The following is a 25,300-nucleotide window of genomic DNA, read 5'->3' as shown; positions in this document are numbered from 1 at the left end:
TAAGCGAATAATTTATTGCATGGGATTATTCGGCTATGGATATGCAGGCATAAAAACGTTTTGTACAACTACGAATTTACCTAAGCCTATGATCAAATAAAACTTAGAGAATTTACTAAAAGTAATTGTAGCAGATGTTAAAACTGTAGCAAAACAAACCATGATAAATGCTGCAAATAAATTGCAAAAAATATGTCACTGACTGATATTTGTGTATCTTGCGATAGCACATGGTACAAACAAGGACATTCAGTGCTGAACGGAGTCTTTTCTACTGCTAGTGGCAAAGTGTTAGTTGTTGAAGTCATGTCCAGATATTGTAAAAGTTGCAGTGTAATAAAGGCCTCCAAAAGTCTAATCTAACTGCTTATGCACATTGGAAAACTTTCCATGTTTCTAAGTATGCGTAATTACGTATACTTAGAAACATGGAGCTTAGTGTAAATACAATGCTGATAAAATAAATAAAACAACATTAGCCAGCACCAAGTTTACCAATTAGCGTTATTATAAAAGTAAGATATATATATGAAGAGAAGTGCGTTACAAAAATGTAAAGACAGTGAATTTCAAAAATGTTTGCATGGTGAAACACAAAATGATAATGAATTGTTTAATAAAATGATTTGGGGCCGTATGCGAAAACAAACAATTGTCTCGTTTACCCAATTAGAAATTAATGTATAGGATGCTGAAGTTTATTTTAATATTGTAGCCAAAGATAATTCAGTACAACTGGGCATTAAACAAGGCTTTTATACAATTGCAGGATGTAAAGCATTAAATAATGAAATAATAAGAAACGTTGAAGTTAGAATAAACCCTGATAAAAAGTCAAGGAGGCAAATATTATGTGCCAAAAAGTTGAAAAAAAAGACAAAATAATTGAAAAAGATGGTGACTTATATGGACCTGGTGGATTTTAAAATTTTGGTTTACTTTTTTTACCCATTTTATAAAAAAAATATTAATGTGTTTAAAGTTTTTACTTTATTCGTGTTTTGTTCAGAATTTGTGCTCGTTGACCAATATATTTAAAGAACGGTATGATATTTTTCTATGAAATTTTCAGGAAGTGTTTAACATATTACACTCTATGATATGAATGGAATAAATTTTAATTAAATTATAAAAATAAAAAAAATTTTCAATATAGAGACAAAAAATTTGACTCCGAACTTTAGTCGTCCTGTTGTGGTGGTGACAAAAAGTTAGGAAAAATCTGTTTCACTCATATCATAGCCCTGCCTTATGGCAACATTATTTTTCAATATCGGTTCGTGGAAATATGCCTATTTCTTTGTATTTTGGCCATCATGAAGTCTCTTTCATAATCATTTTAAGGAGTTTTTAGTGGTTACGATGGCAACAGTATGAGTTTTCAAAAAAAAATTTATGCGTTATTTTAAATTTACTATTAGCATGTTACCAATAATCATTTTTTGTAAAAATACTAAGATTTAAAATCAGAGGGGGTACCCACTTCAATAATGGGATAGGGAAAATGGATTTAAAAGTAAATCTATAAACGAAATGTATGACTTAATTTTGTATTATTACAATTATGCAACTAATCTATTTAACCCAAGAATTAATTATCAAAATTAGGGTTTCCAATCGGTTTTAACCGATAACCGAAAACCACGGTATTTGGTCAAAACCGAAATAAATGAAAACCGTCGGTTTTCCAAAACGGTTTTTGGCCGTTTTTTTGTTGTGTCTTTTGAATATTTATTTATTATAGAAAAATATAAAAAAATTAAATTTGTTAGTAATTAAGTTTTTACTTTATAATTTAGATTGCATTTTGCTAGAAAGCTTAACGAGTCTTTTCATTTTCAAAATTATTGTTTGAATATTGAATAAAACACGCAAATAAATTTGAATATAAAGTATGCCAATACTCAAATAGAATGGCCTAATCTTTATATTAAAGATTTTTATTCCTCAAAAAAACATACGGATATTTTTAGCGTTTATTTTGTTTCAACAAAATATTAATGTGTTGGTATGTAATAAAAATAATTCATGTTTCTATCAATTATTTAATTTTTTGATAATATATTTGATGAAAATATATTTTGAAAATACATCTTCTACATAAACCATGTCATCAGTATGGACATTTACTGCCCGGCATAAAATTCCAAATTCAAGAGATGTTGAAGGCATCTGTAATAGATGGAGTTCTGTTGTAACATGTTACAACAGAACTCCGGTGGATCCACAACTACTTTGTGAAATCATATTTTACGTCATGAAATTACTATCAATAGCTCTTCGACTGGAAAATTAAGCAGCAGCTCAAATCCACCGCAAAAAAAAATTGAAACCATGACGGTTATTTACCAAAAACGAACCTTAAAGAAGTTGTAACTGATCTAGATAAAGACAAGGTGTTTCGATTAACACAATAGCAAACAACAAACTTATTCGCTCATCGATTCAAAAAATAGAAAATCATCTTTTTAAAAGTCCAACAACTGTGATGAATTTAATCCAGCAAGGTTTTACTGATAAAAAGGAAGTGATGAAACAAGAAAATTTTGAGAAAAATATTATGGGGCATAAACTCAGCGTAATGCATGGTGAGTACATATCTTTGAGGCACAAAAGGTTCATTGTTATCAACATGCACGAAAGCGAATGTAAGAAAACCTATAAAACTGGCCTCGTTAGGATTTATGGTTCCTGCCCAGCTGAAAATTTCTTACAAAATATTAAGGATCATTTGAATGCGTTTGATGTCTGTATGGAAAGAGATGTAGTAGGTTCTACTCAAGATTGTGCAGCAATCAACAAGAAGCTTATACAGTTAACAGACATTGTTGATCGGTTTTGCTTTAATAATGCAATTCATCTTTGTTTATGCGACACGTTATACACGAAAAATAAAGACATAAACGTATCAGTTCCCAAGGAAACGAACAGTGATTCAGAAGAGGATGAACATGGGATTTACGATGATAATTTTAGCTTTGAATCAGTAAACAATGAGATTAGTATTGACTACCCTGAAATTTTGATGAATGCACGAAAAGAGGCGAAATTCATAAAAATATCATCAGTTCGTAATTAAATTTTTCCAAAGAAAGTTACTGAGGAATTTAGTAAAGAAATTGAACTGCATCTCGATGTTCGTCATCGTTGGAATTCACTTTTTTCAATGATTGCGCCTTTGTCAAAAACTAAGATATGCTTATTCCAGACATTTACTGAATTAAATACTCTTGATATAATCAAATACCTAGATTTGGAGTTATTAGCTTCATTACATGCCGCTTTAGAGCCAGCAAAGTTTGCAGAGGAATTCCGTAGCAGGAATGATGCAACGTTATCGACAGCATATACTGTTCTTGAACTCATACTTGAAAAACTATTTGGTATGAATACAGAAAAAGCATCTTTAATGCATTCAAATTTAAAAAATTGCATCGATGAAAGAATTAACTGAATTGTTATGCAGTTGTTAAAGTGCCTTAAAGATCCTTCAGTCGTTCCATTAAAAAATCCTTTAAATTTTGCTAGAAAACTTGCGTTTAGGCTTTTTGCATTTACTTCTAATGATGAGGAACCACTACTAGCTGAAGCGCCATGTACAACATCGGAAAGTTCATCTGTTTTTCGTGAGGATGAATTAAATGCACTTCTCAATAAAGATACCATCACGCAGTTGCCAAAATCTACTAATCAATTCAAATGGCTTCAGCAAGAGTTTTTGTTGTACCGAAATACGGGCAAAAGAACAAAAAATCTTGAAAAAATTTACAATGCAATACTCTCTAAAAAGCTCACTTCAACAGGTGTCGAACGCGTTATTTTGAGCTGCACTGGTTTTTACTCAAAAATCAGATCACAATTATCTGATGAATTGTCAAAATCTTTAGTTTTCTAAAAATATTTTACAATAAAAATAAGTCATTGTAAGTTTTAACTCGAAATATAAACATAATGTTAGAACACTTTTTTTAAATAACTTTTTTAATAAACAATGCAAGATAAATTTACATAAGTTTTATTTTTTAACAAGAAAAACCGAAAACCGCAGTTAACCGCGGGTTTTTTTTAAATTAAAACCGAAAACCGAAAATTAAAACCGCGGTTTTTAAAAAAAGCGGTTTTTTAGAAACCCTAATCAAAATGGAAATAACAGAAGCAAATGGATTTCTCCTGAATTGAAACATAAAATAAGAACTAAAAACCATATATGGCTTGCTAATAAACGTAATGGCTGGAATGACGAATTAACAAAAACTCAGTATAATAAGGTAAAAATTAGAATAAAAAATGATATCGAGAACAATGTAAAAAAATTAGAAAGTACTATAGCTAGCAAGTTGAAATCAAATCTTAAACTGCTTTATAAATATATCAATTAGCAAAAATCAGTGAAAACTCAAATTCGAGCTCTGGAAATAGAAAATGGGGAAATCATAAATGATCAATTCGCTATAGCTACTGAACTAAATAAATATTTTCATTCTGTGTGTGTTAATAATGCAAGCATTATTGAGTTTAATAAAATACCTTCAAAGTTATTATTAAACATAGTTTTAATAGCACAAAATGATGTTCAAACTAGATTTAAAGCACTTGATAAGTCGAAATCGGTCGGTTTTGATTTTGTTCATCCTTTTGTTTTAAAAGAATGCAGCTCGTCAATATTATACCCATTATATTTAGTGTTCAAAAAATTGATGGAAACAGGTACCTACCAGATATGTGGAAGAAGACAAATGTAATGTCATTTTTTAAAAAAGGAAGCAAATTAAAAGCATCTAACTATAGAACGGTCTCGTTAACTTTAATACTATGTAAAGTGTTGGAAAGAGTAATTGCTGATTGTATCATGCAACACCTCATAAAAAATTACTTACAAAAAAGCAGCATGGCTTTATGAAAAGCAAGAGTTGTACAACAAACCTATTAGAATACCTGGATATTTTAACAGATGTGTTCCATAATGGAACACCGGTAGATGTGTTGTACATAGACTTATTATATGCTAATGATAATAAGATAATTGTGCTTATTTTTTCTCAAAACGATTCACATTTGTTTCAAAATGATACAAATAAACTTGACGAATGGTTTACAAAATGGAAATTAGGATTAAATTTTAAAAAATGTAAAGTTGTGCGCTTTGGTTTAAATAATAAAGAAGATTCGTATTTTATGAACAGTAACAATACATTAATGGAAATTGAAAAGTCAAAACTAGGAAAAGACATTGGTTTTTTATATATCAAGTGATTTGAAATGGGCCGAACAAGTAAAATATGCAGCTAATAAAGCAAATAGTATGCTCTCACTACTAAATAATACATTTAAGTATAAGGATATTGATCTAATAAAAACATTGTATTGTATGTAAGTTAGACAAAATTTAGCGTTTTTGATTTAAGCATGGAGTCCGTATTATACAAAATATATTTATGAACTAGAAAAAATTTTGCTTGTTTTTTTTATTTTTTAAATTAGCTTCGGAAATACTTAATATAAAAAATATTTTTAAAATTTAAAGAAAAAAAATTTCAGATCGTTTTGGCACCTTTCCCCCTTTTTCTTTGGAATTTGATAATTTCAAAGAAATTTAAAATTATCAAATTTAAAAAATCCAAATTTTACATTTTCGATGTACTCTAGTGTACAGCCAAATAACAAGAGAGTAGTTTTCCCCTGTTTTTAAAACCGTTCTACGAGAGTAGGGTTTTTTTTGCTTCTAAATGGTCAACGACTGGTACATAATCAATTGTTGGTACGTTGACTTATTTTAATTTTTATCAAATTGTGTACAACTTGGCTGTACACAAGAATTGGATATTGATATGACTTTTAACAATTATTTTTAACAATAAACAAACAAAAATAACAATAAACAAACTATTTTTAACAATAAACAATAAATAAACTACATACCAAAATTTAATATAAAAAAAGACTATATACAAACACAAACTTCATTATAACTATTTACTAGATGCTTTATACATAAAACTACCAATAGATGTATGTAGAATGTATGTCTCTTATATGTATGCAGGTGTATATAATATTGTATAGACCTGCATACTATTATATTGGTCACTATTAGAGTAAATGTTATCAATATCATAATTAAAAAATTGAGACACCTAAAAATAACAGAGGAATGCATTTTTATGTCATACAACTTATAAACAGACTTTAAAAAGTGTGACATAATTTTGCCAAATAAAAATTTCATTTCCATAAAGTCTAGTTTTGCGCATACCTAGTACGGTTGCTTCCACCAGAGCCGGTAAAGAAGTATATGTGAGATTTGGGTTCTATTTTTTTAGATTTTCAAACAAAATTTGAACTATATTTTGGATTTTTTTGTATATTTATATGTATTGTTAAAGAAACAATTGTACATTTGGTATAACTTAGCTATTCAACTATTTACTAATTAAATTATTTATACGAAATTAACTTAAGGTTCTAGTACATTTCTAAGTAAATTTTTATATTGCCAATTTCAAAAACAACTCCTTAACTTTTTTCTTCTCAAAGATATTTGAATTGACGCTTTTTTTTTTTTTTTTTGAATTCCATTTAAAAGTTGCGTCAAAATTACTAAGGGCAGTTTTGTTCCTAAGATACGCTCTACGTAATATGAAATTTATTAAGATTAGTTTTTGAAAAAGGTTGCATTAAAAAATCATCATTTTGTAAATCGTTTTTATTTATTTTTTTGTTATAAACAGACTATGAAAAGAATATGGAAATAGCTTCGCTTTCCTTTTTTTTAGATAAATCATAGAAATAGTACACATTAGATTAATATATGTTTAATTTATTCATTTTTCTTAAGGCTTTAAATAAGTCTGACGATCAAATTAACTAATTGTAGTATATGATTTTAATGAAGAAAAAGAGACTGGACTGTTTGTTCTGCCACACCCAATATTTGCATAGCTAATATCGCAGTGAATAAAAAAATAATAAAGTTGAGTTAAAGTAAGCAAATTAAATTTTTGATTTGTGTAATATTTGATGGGATGTCTCCATATAAGTTTTTTATCAATACAAGTTCCTAAAAATTGGGTATTTTTTAATATTTTTACTTAAATATTATCAATGAGTATAGAAGAGATTTCAAATGGTATTAGTTGTTTATTTGAAAAGAGGATGAAATAGAGTCCAGTCAGTTTTGTTAATGTTTACTGGAAGTTAATTTACTTTAAACCATTTGAAAATTTTTTAAGTTCTAAATTCATTATTTCAAATAATAAAGTAGTATTGTCATGCGATAAAAGTAAAATTGTGTTGTCGGCAAAATTTATTGTACTCAGGTTTGATCCTTTATAGAGATTATTGACATATACAGTTAATTCCCGACAACTCAAACCTCAAAGGGACCAAGGAAAATGGTTTGACATAACGAATGTTCAACTAAAGTGAATTAAGTCGAACTTTGGCTGGTACGTGATATTAGTTCAAGTTAAGGCAATTTTTTTTATTCAATGCAAACATATATTAAATTTACACCGTTATTTTAATGTTTTAATGAAAGAAGTTACGGTTTTGTATTCACGCAGTACAGTCAAAAGATAACAAATGGAAAGGATTAGCGACACAATAACTTCGTTACTATTTGGTAATAAATTGCGTCGTCAAGGTAGCAGTCTTTTATTTAGAATCTTATTAAACTATAAAATAATTGATTTTTTAAAGGTTTTATCACAATTTTTATTTTTTTAATAGTTTTAGTGTAGCATTACTTTACGTCTAATAACGATTAATTCCACTTATATATAAGTACTGAGTACATCCTCCAGACGTTTAGAAACCCATTTCCTGATATTTTCAAACAAACAACACTAACTCTTCGGACTGATATTCACAAGTAGAACTCAATCAAGAGTCAGGGGCAGCGTCATCGGATTTATTAGTCTGAATCAGCCAACTTTCAGTCCTTGTGCTAAACATTCTTATTTCACATAAATATAAACAAATAAACGTTTAAAGTTCTCGATGTCTCGAAGTTAGCTATTTCAAGATAGAGAGCTGGAGCACAGGGCATGGATTACCAGAACTATTTAAAATGGTAGGAAGAATTATTTCAACTGGTTGAATTATTTTAATTAGAAGGAAGATGATAGCTTTTTTTCTTACGGCAACCTCAGAGCAACTTGTTAATGCATATAATGTATAGAAGAAAACTTTTTACTATAATAATACAATAGATATAGCACGAATTTTTCTGTTTTATCTGATAAAAGGTTGATAAGTTTCTGTACCTTAAAGAAAATCTTTTGAAAATTGTAATAAAACATGCTAGCAATACGATTCAGCTCATTCTCTGGTCAACATATTTTCTGGTATAAAATAATTGTACTGCGTCTCATTGTATTTATTTCTTATTCCTAATATTCAAACTTTTAATGGAAAAAATAAGTATATTGGGTCCTGTAAGTCTTTTAGATTTGGCGTAGTCAAATAAGAGATGTACAGTTAAATTTGGTGAATCACTTTTTGCTTGATACAAGTAATCAATATATAAAAGCGTCTCTGTTAAACTTGATTTATTTGTTATGAAAGTTGTTTTAATTTCTTCGTATTTAGCATTGTCATCAAAATTGGATAGATCAGATAACTCTCTGAATTGTTAAGAACGACAATGTTTTTGACCAAAATGCTAATATTTTATAAAAATATCTAACAGATTGAAAGGTCACAACATTTTAACATAAGATCTCCAAAAATCAGAGGTATCAGTAAGACTTAGTAAGCAAAAATTAGTAGGACTTCCAGGAAAAATAATTTTCAGTAGTTTTAGAAATACTCGATATAACAATAATAAACAGTTATTCTTGAGTTTTAATGAGATCGCTTATTTGGTTTTAACCTCCTAAGCTAGGTTCTTAGGTTCTCAACTTAGGTTGAAAGTAAAACCATGTATAAAAATTATGCTTTGTAATTAAAACCATGTATAAAAATTTGAAATGCACTTGATAAGTTTAAAAAAAAAAATCACTTGTAAAGCTGAAACTAAATATGGCGCTTTGATTAACAGTACTAAAGATAATAATGAAGTCTTATATAATTTAAGCGAAATTGCATTTAAACTAACTAAACATTCTACTCAGCAAACATTATTGTAGTTGATATGCAGTAAACCTATCTAGGCCTAACTTTCCAAAGTGTAATATAGTGGCTAGTCTTCGGCTAGCCACTTTTGATGGCTGCCACTAATGGTCCATTAAGTAATCGATGAGCAAAACTACAGTGGACCGCTCAAAATACCTATATGTATATCCACTGAAAACCCGGTATCAAATGTTTGCTGCGTATTTTAGCAGTGCCAAATTTGGCAAAAAATGTTCCATATTCTAGAATGTTTACCTCCAAAAGCAACAAATCTTAATTGCATTGAAAAATTTTTTTGACTTTAAGTTTTTTACAATTTTTTACAATACAAAAAATTTGACCAGCCGTGGCGCAGTGGTAGCGCACTTGCCTCAGAATCAAAGGATCCTTTGGGCAAGTTTGCGACATTGGTTATGAAAGAGGCGCGAACTTCCAATTAAATGCTCATCCGCGGTGCTCTGTGCTAAGACCGTAAGGACTTCCTGGGGCACCTAAATTAAAATAAAAAAAAAAAAAATTATACATATAACAAAAAAAAAAAAAAGAAAGAAATTATTAGGCTATAGTTATTTTTGATTTCAATGGAATGATTTCCTTTAAAAAAAAACATAAGTTATGTCAATTTCTTTAATTCCCTTAAAAAAAGTTCAAGTCCAAAGAAATTTGCTCAAAGGAAACAAAAAGTGGTTTGACTTAATGAAGTTTAAGTAATCCGATGTTCGACTTAAGCGGAGAATTTTTAAATTAATCGATGAGACAATTTCAAGGGACAAAATAAAATAGTTTGTCTGCTTCAATTGCGCTGTGGTTCCATATAATTCGAGCTTTTTTATAAGAACTTGATGGTCAATAGAATCAAAAGCTTTTGATAAGGGACGAAATATACCTAATATATATTTAGGCTAACCAAACGACTAGTTAAGACTACATGTTAACTGAAGTATTACATGTTCAGTCGATTTTTTTTTGTTTAAAAGCATGTTGATTAATAAATAGTATATTAATTGTAGAAAGATGAGGGTTGATTGTGTTATAAAAGATCCTTTCTAAAAATTTTAAAAATACAGTAATTACAGAAATCAAAGTAGAGATCGGACGATTAGTTACTCTAGTTACATCTCCTCCGTTGAATATCGGCGCTACTCGTTGAATATCGGCAACAATTTTAGGTTGATCTGGTAATATACTCGGTCTAATACAAAAAGATTTTGAAGAGAAATTTTTTTAATAAAGTTGTAAGCATTTATAACAACGTGTCCGTTGATATTGTCGAATCATATTGCTGTGTTTAGTTGACTATTTAAAAAGCAGCTTCAAATTCTTGTAAAAATTTTCAATGCAATTAAGATTGGTTGCTTTTGGAGGTAAACATTCTAGAATATGAAACATTTTTTGCTAAATTTGGCACTGCTAAAATACGCAGCAAACATTTAATAGCGTTTTTTCAGTGGATATACATATAGGTATTTTTAGCGGTCAACTGTAGTTTTGCTCATCGATTACTTAATGGACTATTAGTGGCAGCCATCAAAAGTGGCTAGCCGAAGACTAGCCACTAGTGATGTGCGAAATTCGAAACTTTGATTGCGAATTCGAAACTGACTTTTAGTTTTGTTTCGAATCGAATTTTTTTTTTTAGTTTCGAACAATTCGAATTTTCGAAGTATAGTATTTTTGTTTCGAAGCGAACCCAAAGTTAATCGAATTTTATCGTTTAAAAGTAAAAGAAAAACTTATATAGTTCCACAATGGCGGATAGTAACGATGGTAATTGTCGAAGTATTGTCTGCGAATTTTTTATTAGACAAAAAACGAATGGCAATAGAATTAAAAGGCATTTGCAAAATAGGAACATGCAAGTTACCTGTTCAGTGTCCAACTGGAGCAACAACAGGTCTTTATGCTCACTTACGTGATGCTCATCCGAAAGTGCATAAAGAGTGGGTAGCGAGAAATGAAGAGAATCGTAAAAGAAAACTTGTAGAACAAGAACTGAAAAATGAAAATAAGAAGCAAAGTAAAGTTCAAATGCCATCGCTATAACGAATTCGGTTGGTCGCATGCTTGCTCTAGACATGTTGCCATACAACTTTGTAGTAGGCAGAGGATTCAAAGAACTGATGAAATTAATGGAACCACAATATCTCGTGCCAAGCAGAACTACGTTTTCAAGATCAGTTGTACCTGAGTTATATTGTAGTGTAAAACAGAAAACCGCTAATGAAATATATCGAGATTTTGAAGATATTTCTTCATATTCATTCACGACTGACCTGTGGACTTCGAGGGCGCAAGATCCATTTATTTATTTCTGTCTGTCATATGTAAGCCCTGAATTTGAGCTAAAGACATTTGCATTAGAAAACAAGCCGTTTCCAGGAGAACATACCGGCGAAAGCATTCTTGAATCTTTAGACAAAACTATTGATAATTGGGAGCTTCCTCGGACTGTTCCAATTTGTGCGTTGCGTGATAATGGTAGTAATATGAAAAGCGCCATGAATCTCTCACAATCATTTTATGATCTTTCTTGTTTTGATCACACTTTACAATAAACCATCAATGATACCGTGAGTGAAATTGATAAAATGCAGGCTGTCCCTTCCAAAAGCTGTCGTATTGTGTCACATTATCACCATAGCTGCCAGGCTACACAGAATTTGCACAGAGACAGAAGCGATTAGGAAAGGTAGAACGAGAACTGATAATCAATGTTGCTACTAGGTGGAACTCGCATAATCTCTTTATGCTAAAGAGATTATGCGAAGAAAAAGATGCTATATCTGCAAAGCTAGCAATAAGTGAAAAAATTGATAACTTGACTAATGCTGACTGGAAGCTTGCTGAAGGCTATCACACAATTCTTGCTCCATTTGAACAAGCAAGTAGAGAATTATGTGGCAAGAACTACCCAACGTTGTCTATGAAAATTCCGGCTTTGCATGGCTTAAATCAGATAATTGCAGCAATTCATCAATGATCCTTCACATAAGGGTTGTGGTGTACTTATTGCTTGAAAATTAAAGATAAAACTAGACCGACGATTTCCGCAATTCATATCAGCTATGCCTGATGCAGCATGTACATTTCTTGATCCACGCTACAAATCCATCTTCTTCTCTGAACAACAGAAAGCTACTGTTGTAGACAGTCTTCATCAGTACTCTTAGGAATTCCGATCTCGTGGCGGTACTGGTGTTGGTGGAGGTGGACATTGTGCCTTGAGCGATCATGACACGAACTTAATTCGAGGTACAATTCAATTACGTTTTATGTTTCAGATTTAACTTTCAGATTTGCTGCATTGTGGTTTAATTTAATTACAGATGAATAATAAAACAATAATGCATAGGTTTTCATTTCTGTTTGCTATTTTAGTTTTACATCTATATGTATTTTATATAATACTTTGTAGGAACATCTGCTAGTGCTGGTGCTCCCGCTCCTGCTTTTGGAAGTGCTGGTCCTGGTTCAGGTCCTGGTCGGACATCAGCTGCAGCCTCCAAGCCAAGTAGTTTATGCGATGACTTCGACAGCATGCTTACAACAGCAACTGCGAATAGGATGCTGCCAGTTGATGATGCAGCTTCTGTGCAAGAGGAGGTCAGAATGTATATGATTGAACCTCCTATTGGAATGAACGCCAATGTACTTGATTGGTGGAAAGTCATTCATCACCGTCTGCCGAAACTCTCAAGAATAGCGAGGGCACTATTGGCTATTCCAGCAACTTCTGTAAATTCGGAGAGATTGAACTCGACGTCTGGTAACATTGTTACAAGAAGGCGATGTAATCTACTCTTTGAGCATGTGGCTGAACTAACTTTTATTTACGAAAATTTGTAGTATAGCACATAGCAGTAGCGTACCGAAGCCAGACTGCCCTGCCAGCCACAGTCAGTACAGTACACTGTAGATTAAGGTCTCGGACTTTCTGGAACAATTGCCTATGCATGTACTACTACTTTACATAACTGTGCCTATGCATGTACTACTATTTTAAATTGCCTATGCATGTACTACTACTTTCCATAACTGTATAGCATTTGCATTCATTATAGCATTGTACTTTTTCTTGTATTGTATTATCAGTTAAAATATAACTGTAAATATAATACTAGTCCTAGTCTTTATTCTATGCACTGCATTGCAAGTACTTGACATGATTTTTTTTAACTTGAATTATTACACATTGTAATTGTATTGTATGATACTAGTCTTATTTGATTTCATTCACTTTTATTTGACTCTAGAGTTTAGTCTGTGTTGCTTAGTATTTTGTTTATATTATAAAACTGCAATATGATTGGTTATTAAATATAAAATGTATAATGTTTCAATTCTGTTCTGTGTTCTGTCACACACTATAAATTATTACCATTTAAATACCAAATTTCAATATCAGTGCAGCGTACTTTCGAATCGAATTGAATTCGAACGAAAGTGGCTTAGTTTCGTTTCGAATCGTTTTGAACTTAAAATCTTAGTTTCGCACATCACTACTAGCCACTATATTACACTTTGGAAAGTTAGGCCTAGATAGGTTTACTGCATATCAACTACAATAATGTTTGCTGAGTAGAATGTTTAGTTAGTTTAAATGCAATTTCGCTTAAATTATATAAGACTTCATTATTATCTTTAGTACTGTTAATCAAAGCGCCATATTTAGTTTCAGCTTTACAAGTGATTTTTTTTTTTAAACTTATCAAGTGCATTTCAAATTTTTATACATGGTTTTAATTACAAAGCATAATTTTTATACATGGTTTTACTTTCAACCTAAGTTGAGAACCTAAGAACCTAGCTTAGGAGGTTAAAACCAAATAAGCGATCTCATTAAAACTCAAGAATAACTGTTTATTATTGTTATATCGAGTATTTCTAAAACTACTGAAAATTATTTTTCCTGGAAGTCCTACTAATTTTTGCTTACTAAGTCTTACTGATACCTCTGATTTTTGGAGATCTTATGTTAAAATGTTGTGACCTTTCAATCTGTTAGATATTTTTATAAAATATTAGCATTTTGGTCAAAAACATTGTCGTTCTTAACAATTCAGAGAGTTATCTGATCTATCCAATTTTGATGACAATGCTAAATACGAAGAAATTAAAACAACTTTCATAACAAATAAATCAAGTTTAACAGAGACGCTTTTATATATTGATTACTTGTATCAAGCAAAAAGTGATTCACCAAATTTAACTGTACATCTCTTATTTGACTACGCCAAATCTAAAAGACTTACAGGACCCAATATACTTATTTTTTCCATTAAAAGTTTGAATATTAGGAATAAGAAATAAATACAATGAGACGCAGTACAATTATTTTATACCAGAAAATATGTTGACCAGAGAATGAGCTGAATCGTATTGCTAGCATGTTTTATTACAATTTTCAAAAGATTTTCTTTAAGGTACAGAAACTTATCAACCTTTTATCAGATAAAACAGAAAAATTCGTGCTATATCTATTGTATTATTATAGTAAAAAGTTTTCTTCTATACATTATATGCATTAACAAGTTGCTCTGAGGTTGCCGTAAGAAAAAAAGCTATCATCTTCCTTCTAATTAAAATAATTCAACCAGTTGAAATAATTCTTCCTACCATTTTAAATAGTTCTGGTAATCCATGCCCTGTGCTCCAGCTCTCTATCTTGAAATAGCTAACTTCGAGACATCGAGAACTTTAAACGTTTATTTGTTTATATTTATGTGAAATAAGAATGTTTAGCACAAGGACTGAAAGTTGGCTGATTCAGACTAATAAATCCGATGACGCTGCCCCTGACTCTTGATTGAGTTCTACTTGTGAATATCAGTCCGAAGAGTTAGTGTTGTTTGTTTGAAAATATCAGGAAATGGGTTTCTAAACGTCTGGAGGATGTACTCAACTCGAAGTCTTTGAGTTAACCGGTTAAGTTTAAAGGGTTAAGGTTTATTTTATTGAATCAGTTAACTAAATGCTGTAGATTATTAATAGAAGTTGCTCCAAAGAAAAGGAAACAAAAATGAAAATACTTAAATAAAAAAACTTATTAGTAGAGTTGTAAACTCCATTTTTAAGTTCGTTTAAAATAAAACTGATAAAAAAAGAAAAGAAAATCTAGTTTCCAGTTGAATTTTAAATTATTTCTTATTGTACCTTATTTAAGAACACTAAAACTTGTTTTTTCAGAACTGATAAAAATTATTGTTATGTATTAACACATTTTTCTTTTCATATTTTCAAATTATGACCTTTTTTAGAATATTTATAACATTGTCATAATAATTTTTCTATTTAGTTCTGATATTAACAAGATTCCTAAGATTTAGTACCATTTTGCATCTTGTGTCTTCTGTTATATATATATATATATATATATATATATATATATGTATATATATATATATATATATATATATATATATATATATATATATATATATATATATATATATATATATATATATATATATGTATATATGTCTGTATGTATGTATGTATGTATGTATGTATGCATGTATGTATGTATGTATGTATGTATGTATGTATGTATGTATGTATGTATGTATGTATGTATGTATGTATGTATGTATGTATGTATGTATGTATGTATGTATGTATGTATGTATGTATGTATGTATGTATGTATGTATGTATGTATGTATGTATGTATGTATGTATGTATGTATGTATGTATGTATGTATGTATGTATGTATGTATGTATGTATGTATGTATGTATGTATGTATGTATGTATGTATGTATGTATGTATGTATGTATGTATGTATGTATGCATATACATATAAAATCAGATATTTATAGATATTAATAAAATTTAGAGAAAAGCAAACTATGCCCAAAAACATGACTTTCAAAAATTGTTAACTTTACAATCTGATGTTGAAAGTAGTACTATTAAAAACTGTTTTTGATTATATGCGGTAGTGGTGTAGTGTTAGAGCGCTCGCTTCATAAGCGAGAGGTTCCGAGTTCGATTTCCACCACGTCCCTGGTATTACCGTGCTCAACTTGTTTCTCCGCGCAGCGACCTTGTTAGTCAATGTTCGTGCTTCGAAGTTATAGAGTTGTGAGAGGGTTGTAACTACAAGTAGCCTCTTCATCTGTAAAGGCCTTTTTGGCGAGGTGATTTACAAAAAATATATATATATATATATAGCCATGATTGTTTTTAATTATATAGCCATAAATGTTTTTGGTTGCAATGGAAAAATAATTAATACTACAAGCTATATTAATTCAAATTCAAAGCGTGAAAAATGTCAAGTTAAAGATGTACGTCATTTTGAAACATTAAGACTTTGTTTTCGAAGAGCGCAACCCAGTATAAATTTATTACGAACATGGTACAAATTTACTACTACGTCCCAGTGGTCATATGTCGTCAGGGACACGTACGTCCGACGTCTTACGGACGTCTATGAGACGTATAATACACGTACTTCGGACGACACGTGCCCACTGGAGTAGTAAAAACTACCAATCAACCTATCTAGAATACCCGTACACTTATTGAAATTGTTATTTAAATTTACTATAATATAAAACTAGATTTTTAAATCATGAGAAAAAAGTCTAACTTTATTTTAGTAAATTTTTATTGCGTTGACTAAAAAGTCACGTACACTTAACAAGTTTAACGTGTGGTTTACCAAGCTTTTCCATAAAACTATCGCATTTTGGACTGCAACAGTACTCTCTCGCTAAACGTAAAAAAAGCAAAGAAGTATGAATATTTCAATAAACTTTTAATAATAATCAACATAAACAAAACCTATATATTAGAATTAAATTTTATTAAATCATTAATTGAAAATGTAAATTTTTAAAAAAATACATTCAATTATTGTTGAATCGGTTTCTGGTTCTTTTCTTACTTGACGCAAAAAAATAGTTTCCAGGACACTAGTGAATAGACTTTCCACATCTGAAACAAATAAAAATTTCATGTTGCTTAAGCATATTTTTAAAAAAGACGTATTTTAAGTTTATTTAAATTATATACTTATAATTAAAAAGTTTATTTAAAAGAGTTATATTTTAAGTTTATTTTAATTATATACATACAAATGTGTGAATATATGAATATGTGAATGTATGTATGTATGTATGTATGTATGTATGTATGTATGTATGTATGTATGTATGTATGTATGTATGTATGTATGTATGTATGTATGTATGTATGTATGTATGTATGTATGTATGTATGTATGTATGTATGTATGTATGTATGTATGTATGTATGTATGTATGTATGTATGTATGTATGTATGTATGTATGTATGTATGTATGTATGTATGTATCTATGTATGTATATATGTATGTATATATGTATGTATATATGTATGTATTTATGTATGTATGTATGATGTATGTATGTATGTATGTATAAATGAATGTATGTGTTGTAGGAAGATGTGTTGAGAGTCTCAAAAAAGAGTTTAACAACTGTAAGTGTTAGAATTAATTCTGTTTTGAGGTATTTTTGAAGATGGATATTAATTTAGAAAATTCCAGGTTTGAATGACTCATTATATTTGAATTACTCACCAGGTTTGAATGACTGACTTGTTACACTTAGTCAGAACTATAACTATGTTCTTGGGATGCAATAATAAGTATTTTAAAAGTTTGGCTCTATTCCTTGTTGTGAACTCATGACATCGTTTAATAGACTATCAAGCAATAATTATTGTAAATCTATAATCGTTTAAAAGTCTATTAAACGAATATAGATTTATAGTCTATATATATATGGTCTAGATATATAGTATACTGATATAAGTTTTTTTAAACAATTTAAAGATTTAAAGAGGCTTTTTACGATAGAAAAGACTTTAACGTTATTACACTAAATAGTTTGTTAATCGGTTGAATTTAAAGAAATAATCTATTCGTTGTTTTCGAAATAATTTAACAGCCCAACTTTCTCTTATGCTCAACTAGTCCCGCTCTACCCTACTATGTCTATATAAATAGTCTATTAATACTTTACTATTATTAGTCCCGCTTTACCCTTTACCGCTTAATCCGCTTTACTTCAATAAAGGAATTTTTCGAACGAAGTATATTTAAACAATTCTCTTGAAAAATAATTAGGATTTTGTGATTTAAAATTTTTTTTTAAATTCGCAGCTCAATTAAGCTTTTTTTTTATACTCTACTTTTTTATCGGTAAAAATTTGTGATTACAATCACTGCCGGATCAACCTTGGCTGTGATCTGTAGACATTTTTATTATACAGGCCATTATCAAAAAAAAACAGTAGGAAAAAGAATACTTGATAAAATTTATTCCCAAAAAACTATAATAATCAAATTCATGCATTAAAAGAAGAGAGAAAGAGAAATCAAAACCTGTTAAACTTTGATTTATTCAACTAAAGATTGTGGTACTCTCTCTAATGGCTTGTAAGTTCAGACTTCCAGTTTGTATCAATTTTTTGACTTTGTTAATCCTTTTTAGGACATCACAGCGCCATAACTTTTTTATCGTGCTTTAAGCAAGTATCTTCAAAATTTCTAATGTATTGATAAGAAAGGATAAAGACTTACAAAATCTTGCTGCGTTATAACGGGTAAATCAACAAAAAAGTATCATTAAAAAACATAGATAAAATGAAAAAATTTTTAAAAGATTGATAAAGAAATTGTTCATGATTGCGTATTAAATCAGTAAATCATTGTTAATTTTACTATTTAAAATCTGTTAAAATCTAAAAGACGTTATTAAAATAAACTAAAGAAAATAAGTGAAGTTCAATATTTATTTTAATCATTTTCTTTTAATGCTTTCCTTAAGTTTACTTTCGAAATTTTTGTCTTAGATATTTTAGCATATGCTAATTACATTGTAACTTTTATAATAGCCGTGTTTGGTTTTCTCTTTTGTTAGTAATTAACCAAGAAATTGATGAAACCGATTTATTGAGAAGTAAAACAAATTTACGTCAAAGTCTGAACTAATGAGACTTAACTAATACAAATAACAATATTGGTAGTACTAATCAATTTTATGTAAATCAAGTACGTAAATTTTTTATTTAAACCCTCAACATCAAAAAATATTGTTAAAATAATTAAAAATATATATATATTTTTAAAGGTCTTTAAACTATTATGGTTCCTGGTGCGGCGCACACCACTCATAGAACCTGGGTTTATAAATTATAAAATTTTTTTTAACCCATTAGTTATAATATATTTATAAATTGAGGGACCCTCCGAGATTAGGGTTCCCTAGGTAGTGTTTATTCTGCCTCAATAAATAATCCGCCATTTTTTAATTCGTTAGTAAAAAACTAATTCGTTTACAATGTATTTAAAAAATAATAAAAAATTCACAAACTTTTATGGATACAAACAAGTTTTTTAGATTACAAAAAGAATTCAAGTTGGCTTATCACCCAGCTCCGATATGGTGTTTTTAGGAATTTTAAAAATTTACATACTTAGTATTGCGTATTGTATTTACTGTTTTATTTATTATAAACAATATATATATCAGTAAATATACACAAAACTTTAGAAATAAAACAAAACCTTAATAACAATATTTCAATTAAAAAATTTAAGATATAAAATAAAACGAAAGAGAGATAACCATTAAGGTTATCAATCTACCAAATAGGATTATGTTTTATTACAAATAATGAAATATAGATAAGTATCAGAGAACGCCTACAGTATCTACAAGATTTCAAAAATTTTTTCATAAAACGAACATATATGTTCATGCAAGAAGTTACAAAGTATGTGTTGCTCATGTGTTACATCTATCTGAAAAGTTTTCTGCAGAACCATGTTCAGAGTTTCAATAAAAGAATGATTGCATGCACAATTTAAAAATTTAATTTAATTGGTTTTTAGGCACACAAGAACAAACCATTGTCACCAACAAAGATATCATTGAAAAAGGTATGACTGGAGGTATGAGTTCAGGTATGAGTGCCGGTATAAGTGCAGGTATAACAGGTCTAGCTTCGGTGAAAATTCTGCCACTAAAGCAAAGGTAATCCTACTATGTTTCCTTATTCCGAATCGTCACCTTTTGGAATGAAAAACGAAGTTATCAACAAAAATAAATTTTCTCAAGAGTATAAAGTTTAAACTAAGAAATAAGATAGATATTTACAAAAATATTAACATTAAAATAAAATCGTCTTAATTAATAGGTAATACAATAAATAAATTAAATAAAACAAGAAACAAACAAATAAAACAAAACACAAAAAAAAAAAAAAAAAGAAAGAACTAGAAAGTTATTAAATTAATGCGGTTAATGATAATAATTAAAGTCAATAATTATTTCATTCAGTTTTTGAATTTACAAGGTAATTAAATTTTAGGTTACCTTAAATTAACTATATTGTTTTTTAGTTGATTGTTTTAGACGATTTTGTTTTATTGATCTATTTTAAAAAAAAAACACTTGAATCAAGATAAATCAAATTCTGTGTGTAATAAACACCGCTTTGAATTAATTTTGAACTGATCAAGTGAAATATTCTTACCGACAACAATGTTTGGAAAACTTTTCCATAAAAATGGCCCGCTATTTTTCCGATGTTCGTGTTTTGATATTAAAGAAGAAGATAAGTTATAAATTATAATAAAATCATTTAAATTTATTCTTCTTTTCAACCTTTAATAACCTTGCGATCATAATATTGAATTAGATTTTCATCAAATATTCAACCCTCATAAGTTTTTATTAAACGTTCACAAACATATTGTTAGTTTATAAAAACATTATTTCATCTCTTGAAAATTTATACTGAAGAACCATTTCTTTTTTATTAGTTCAATCCATCGTTAGTGAGATCAACCCATAATTAATCCACTATATTACCATGAATAATCCACGAATTAATATTAGGATTACTGAAAATATCGGGACAACTGAATAATATCTGGTTTTTGTTGATGCTTCAAACAAGCTGTCGAACTTAAATAATAATTAGTTAATTAATTAAATTAAATAAGTAATTAAAATCTGCTTTCTTTTTAAGCAAATTTTAAAAAAAGTTGTAAACATTTCGCTAAACATGATCAACCTTATGACGTAACTGTGTGCTCTAGACCCGCATCTGCGGGGTGTCTAGCAAAAAATTAGTCCTATTTTTAAGCCTAAAAATTTTTTTTTGTGAATTAATTATTAAATAAACACAAAATAGAATAGTATGTACAATATGTGTAATAGAAAAGTACGACTTTATTTTGAATCTATAAGGAGGTTATGATAAAATTAATTATTTGCTTTTTTTTTTAATAAAATTTTTTTAAATAAATTAATAAATTAGACTTTACGCAATAATTATTTCCTATTAAAACATAACCATTCTTTCTATTTTCAAAATTATTTATTAGATTATTTACTAAATAAATATAATACCCTGCAATCGCTATAGTTAATCTTTATGTGGGCTCTTTACGTATAAAAGACAACTTTTATACGTTTTGAACGTCTTTTGAACGTCTTTTGAACGTCAATTTTAGGCCCTGTGCCCACTGGGTTGTTATCATCATTTTTTTATCATAACTACACGTTTCTATTGTTTCATCTAATTTTTTTTAACCATATTTTTTTTCTTTTTTTATTATTTTCTTCTATTACTCAAGTTGCTCTATTTGCTTTCCATAAAAAATGTTCAAAGAATTGTTTGCACTTTATTTCTAGTTATACCACACAATTCCAAACTCTTGTCTAAATATTTTTTCAAAGATACTGTTAGTGTTTTAGTATAAAATTAACATTTATAAGTAAATACACTGCATTTCTCTAAAATGGACAAAAATCCAAAAGCATTTATGCAGTTGCAAAGCCTGCCTTTCGTCCACCCATTAAAGACAAACTGTTTTGTTTCTACAACTGAAATTAGTTATTATAAGAAATTCTATAGATTTCTATAGAATTTCTTTGAATCTCTGGTTACTTCTATAGAAATTTCTATAGAACTTTTTTCTACTTTTTTTTCTATAGAAAAAAAAGTTTTATATCAATTTCTATAGAAACTAATAGGAGTTCTATAGAATTTGTATAGAAGCGTTATAGAATTTCTATAGGTCATATGTTTCAAAAGTTTATAGATGTTCTATAGAACTTTTTCTCCTGGGTGTGACTTTGAAGATTCTTTGTTTTGATGGAAACACATAAACAACTAAATTTCTACTAAAATTTTTATAAGGCTTTTTGATGGTATTTTTTTTAAATCTTATTACTCGAGTATAAGAAATGCCTGAAAATTTTTCCTTTTGGCTTTTGAAATATCTTGCTATGGTTTGCTATTAGTAACTAACAAATAAAGAAAGTTGTTTGAAAAATAGAAGTTAAATTATTTTTTAATTAATTAACTATATCAAAATTGAAAACAAAATGTTGCAAAAAAAGATTTTGTTAAATTAAACCCGAGGTAAGACGCTATGCTTCAAATTAGTGTAGCATTCGGTAGAATTTGAATAATTTACGCGTGAGCTATAGTTGTTGAACTATTACCCCTTTTACACAAACAGTAAAACACGTTTTATTTTAAACGCGTTTTATATTTTTAATGTTATAAACTGTATAAAACATCAATAAAATAACATGGCGAGGTTGTTATATATTAAAACAAGCTTTTTATATTGAAAAAACGACCTCACAGTATTGTTTTACTGTTGTTTAATACACCTTTTTTAAATATCTATTTAAGCGCATTTAAAATAAATTGTGTTTTATCGTCAGTATAATCGAGGTATAAGTTTAATTTCGTGATATAGTATAAAAGTATAATAAACTTTTAGTTGAAGTAATGCAGTGGTGTAATGCAACCAGGCTGGCAATCAATGCTGAATTGAGCTCTAATAAAACGCTTTTAAAGAAGCAAAGAAGCAATTATCCAACTTACATTTAAAAACAGATAGTTGAACTTAATAATTAAACTGTTAAACTTTTATTTTCATAAATTAAATAAACTTTCCTAATACTTAAAAATAAAACTTTAATCCAAAAAGAATCTGCATCCCTTTTATTAAAACAGATAGATACAATACTTGCCAATTCTGTAGCCTATCCTAAAACAAGTTAAAGTAACTTTCGTTACTTTAACTTGTTTTATAATGTTTTTCTGTTGTATCGTAAAGTTGTATAAGATAATTCCAATAGTTTATAGTTATTTGTTACTTAAATTTCTATATAATCTTTACTTTAATTTCTAATTATTCTAATTGGTAATTATTTATGCGACTAGTTCGTAACTCTTTTAACTATGTGTTGTTATACCGTTTCACGGTACAACACACAGTTAGAAAAGTTTTGCATCAAGGAATATACCAAGCATTGTATAAAATTAGGCGCTGTTGACGAGCGACAAACTAATCGACTTGATTAACTGTAAAAATCTTATATTGGTGTATGTAAAAACTATATCGTTAACTGAGAAAGTGTGTTTTTTGTTTTGTTTTGTTTTTTAATAATCTCTAATTTAAGAAAATCCGGTCCGTTAGTTGCTTAGTTGCTTATAGACAAAACGTATGTCATCCAGTGTGTTTATTATAAAAATATTTTAACTTTATATTATTTACAACTCTTTTTAAAAGTTGTGTTTCTTTGAAAGTTGCGTACGTACCTCTTTTGTCTTGCAAAATGCACAAAGAAGAATCAGCACTCATTCCAAGACTGTATAATAATTTCTTGGTATAAGCATGTTTACATAGATCGTTTTTCTCTAGAAATAAATAACAGTAAAAATCTTGCGTAAATGAAAGATTGTTAACTAAAATAGTTTGTGTGGTATTTTACTTTATTGCTTACCATCGTTGACTTCATAAATCGGAACACACTTCATATGTGCAAATAAACATCCTAAGTAAATTTCATGATATAATAAATAAGGATATATATATATATATATATATATATATATATATATATATATATATATATATATATATATATATATATATAAACTTTCAATTGGAGTAAAACATCTTTTTTAAATATCCCCCTTATACTTTGTAGTACAGCAAACAGCTTGTTTCCTTTTTCTCTTTTTTTTCTATTAAATGCCCTTTTTAATATAGTCGTGCAACGAACCTCATGATTCATTAGTGGGCTCTAGTGAATATTTAAATTTTGATTTCTCAAACTTATTTAAACGTTTCTGGGCTCGAAGAAAAGTCTGGTATTGGTATTAGGGTATAAAACTAATCTATACCAGTTAGACCTATACTTTAAATTGTTAGTTTACAAACGTTCTAAAGATAGTTGTGAGTTTTAGACTTCTCTTGAATTATGTAAAACTTGGTTTGAGCAATTTAGGTTTCACAATATTTAAGAAAATAGAAGAAAAAAGTTTTAAAAAGATTTTTACAGCTTGGCTGGTAAAATTGTATAGCATAAATATATAACAATAATAGTTTAGAAATAAGTTTAAATTACATACCTATAATCAGTAAGCGAGTGTGTACTTTATTCATTGTTTTCGTTTAGTTTGATGTCGACTGCAGTCGTCCTTTGGTAGTGCTCTAATTTCTTTTTTTACTTGTACTATAACTTTGCTTGCTTCCAAAAATAATTAGAAAAGTTACCTAACTCAGTTTTATTACTAACATCCTTAAAAAAACGCCCCCTTGAAATCATTTAAATGTATAAAGGATCGTGATAAGTTTAATATTTAATTGTAAATCAAACGTAAAAGGAAAATAAATGCGAAAAAACACACTCGCTTTATTTATATTTTATCTAAAAATTAATTAATAATGTTATTACGATCATTTTATTGCCGTAAAGTAAGAATCAAATAAAAATTAAGCGATAAATTTAATGAACTATTGGTAACCAAGATATGAAACGTAAACAAATGATTGCAACAGACAAACTGACAAAAAAAATTTCCCAAAAAAAGAAAAAAAATTTTTGTAGTCTTTTTTATTTATTTATTAAGTAAACAAACTTCTATTTCTTTAAAATTGACGTCTGCAATATAGTTAAACCAATGTATTCTTAGCTTATATTACAATACAAAATATGCCATTGGGCGGAGAAAAGGAAGAAAGGAGATCATCGTATGTCAAAAGTTTAAGTATTATAAACGATTGGGAGCACCATACAAGGAAGACCCATATTTAACTAAAAAGAAATATGGTGACTAATTTTTAAAAGACCAAGTATTCGGCAAACTACAGTA

General features: G+C 28.7%; 1 protein-coding gene across 1 annotated transcript in view; it reads right to left on the bottom strand.

Moving 5' to 3' along the window:
• Positions 1-16,710: 16,710 nt before the first annotated feature.
• The window catches only part of LOC136082261 (uncharacterized), a 9,900-nt gene continuing 1,310 nt past the window's right edge, over positions 16,711-25,300 (bottom strand). Inside the window, exons 1-5 of the mRNA XM_065800873.1 lie at positions 24,557-25,300; positions 23,926-23,976; positions 23,741-23,839; positions 16,968-17,057; positions 16,711-16,833 (exon numbers count right to left, since the gene is read on the bottom strand). The exon at positions 24,557-25,300 is cut by the window's right edge and continues 1,310 nt beyond it. Coding sequence (XP_065656945.1) covers positions 16,748-16,833; positions 16,968-17,057; positions 23,741-23,839; positions 23,926-23,976; positions 24,557-24,590 — 360 coding nt within the window. The 5' untranslated portion in view covers positions 24,591-25,300 and the 3' untranslated portion in view covers positions 16,711-16,747. The remainder of the gene's footprint in view (positions 16,834-16,967; positions 17,058-23,740; positions 23,840-23,925; positions 23,977-24,556) is intronic.

Source organism: Hydra vulgaris, chromosome 07 (assembly GCF_038396675.1).
Source record: "Hydra vulgaris chromosome 07, alternate assembly HydraT2T_AEP".
NCBI lineage: Eukaryota > Metazoa > Cnidaria > Hydrozoa > Anthoathecata > Hydridae > Hydra > Hydra vulgaris.
Note: the sequence above shows the minus strand (reverse complement) of the source record. Positions and strands in the feature narration are given on the sequence as shown.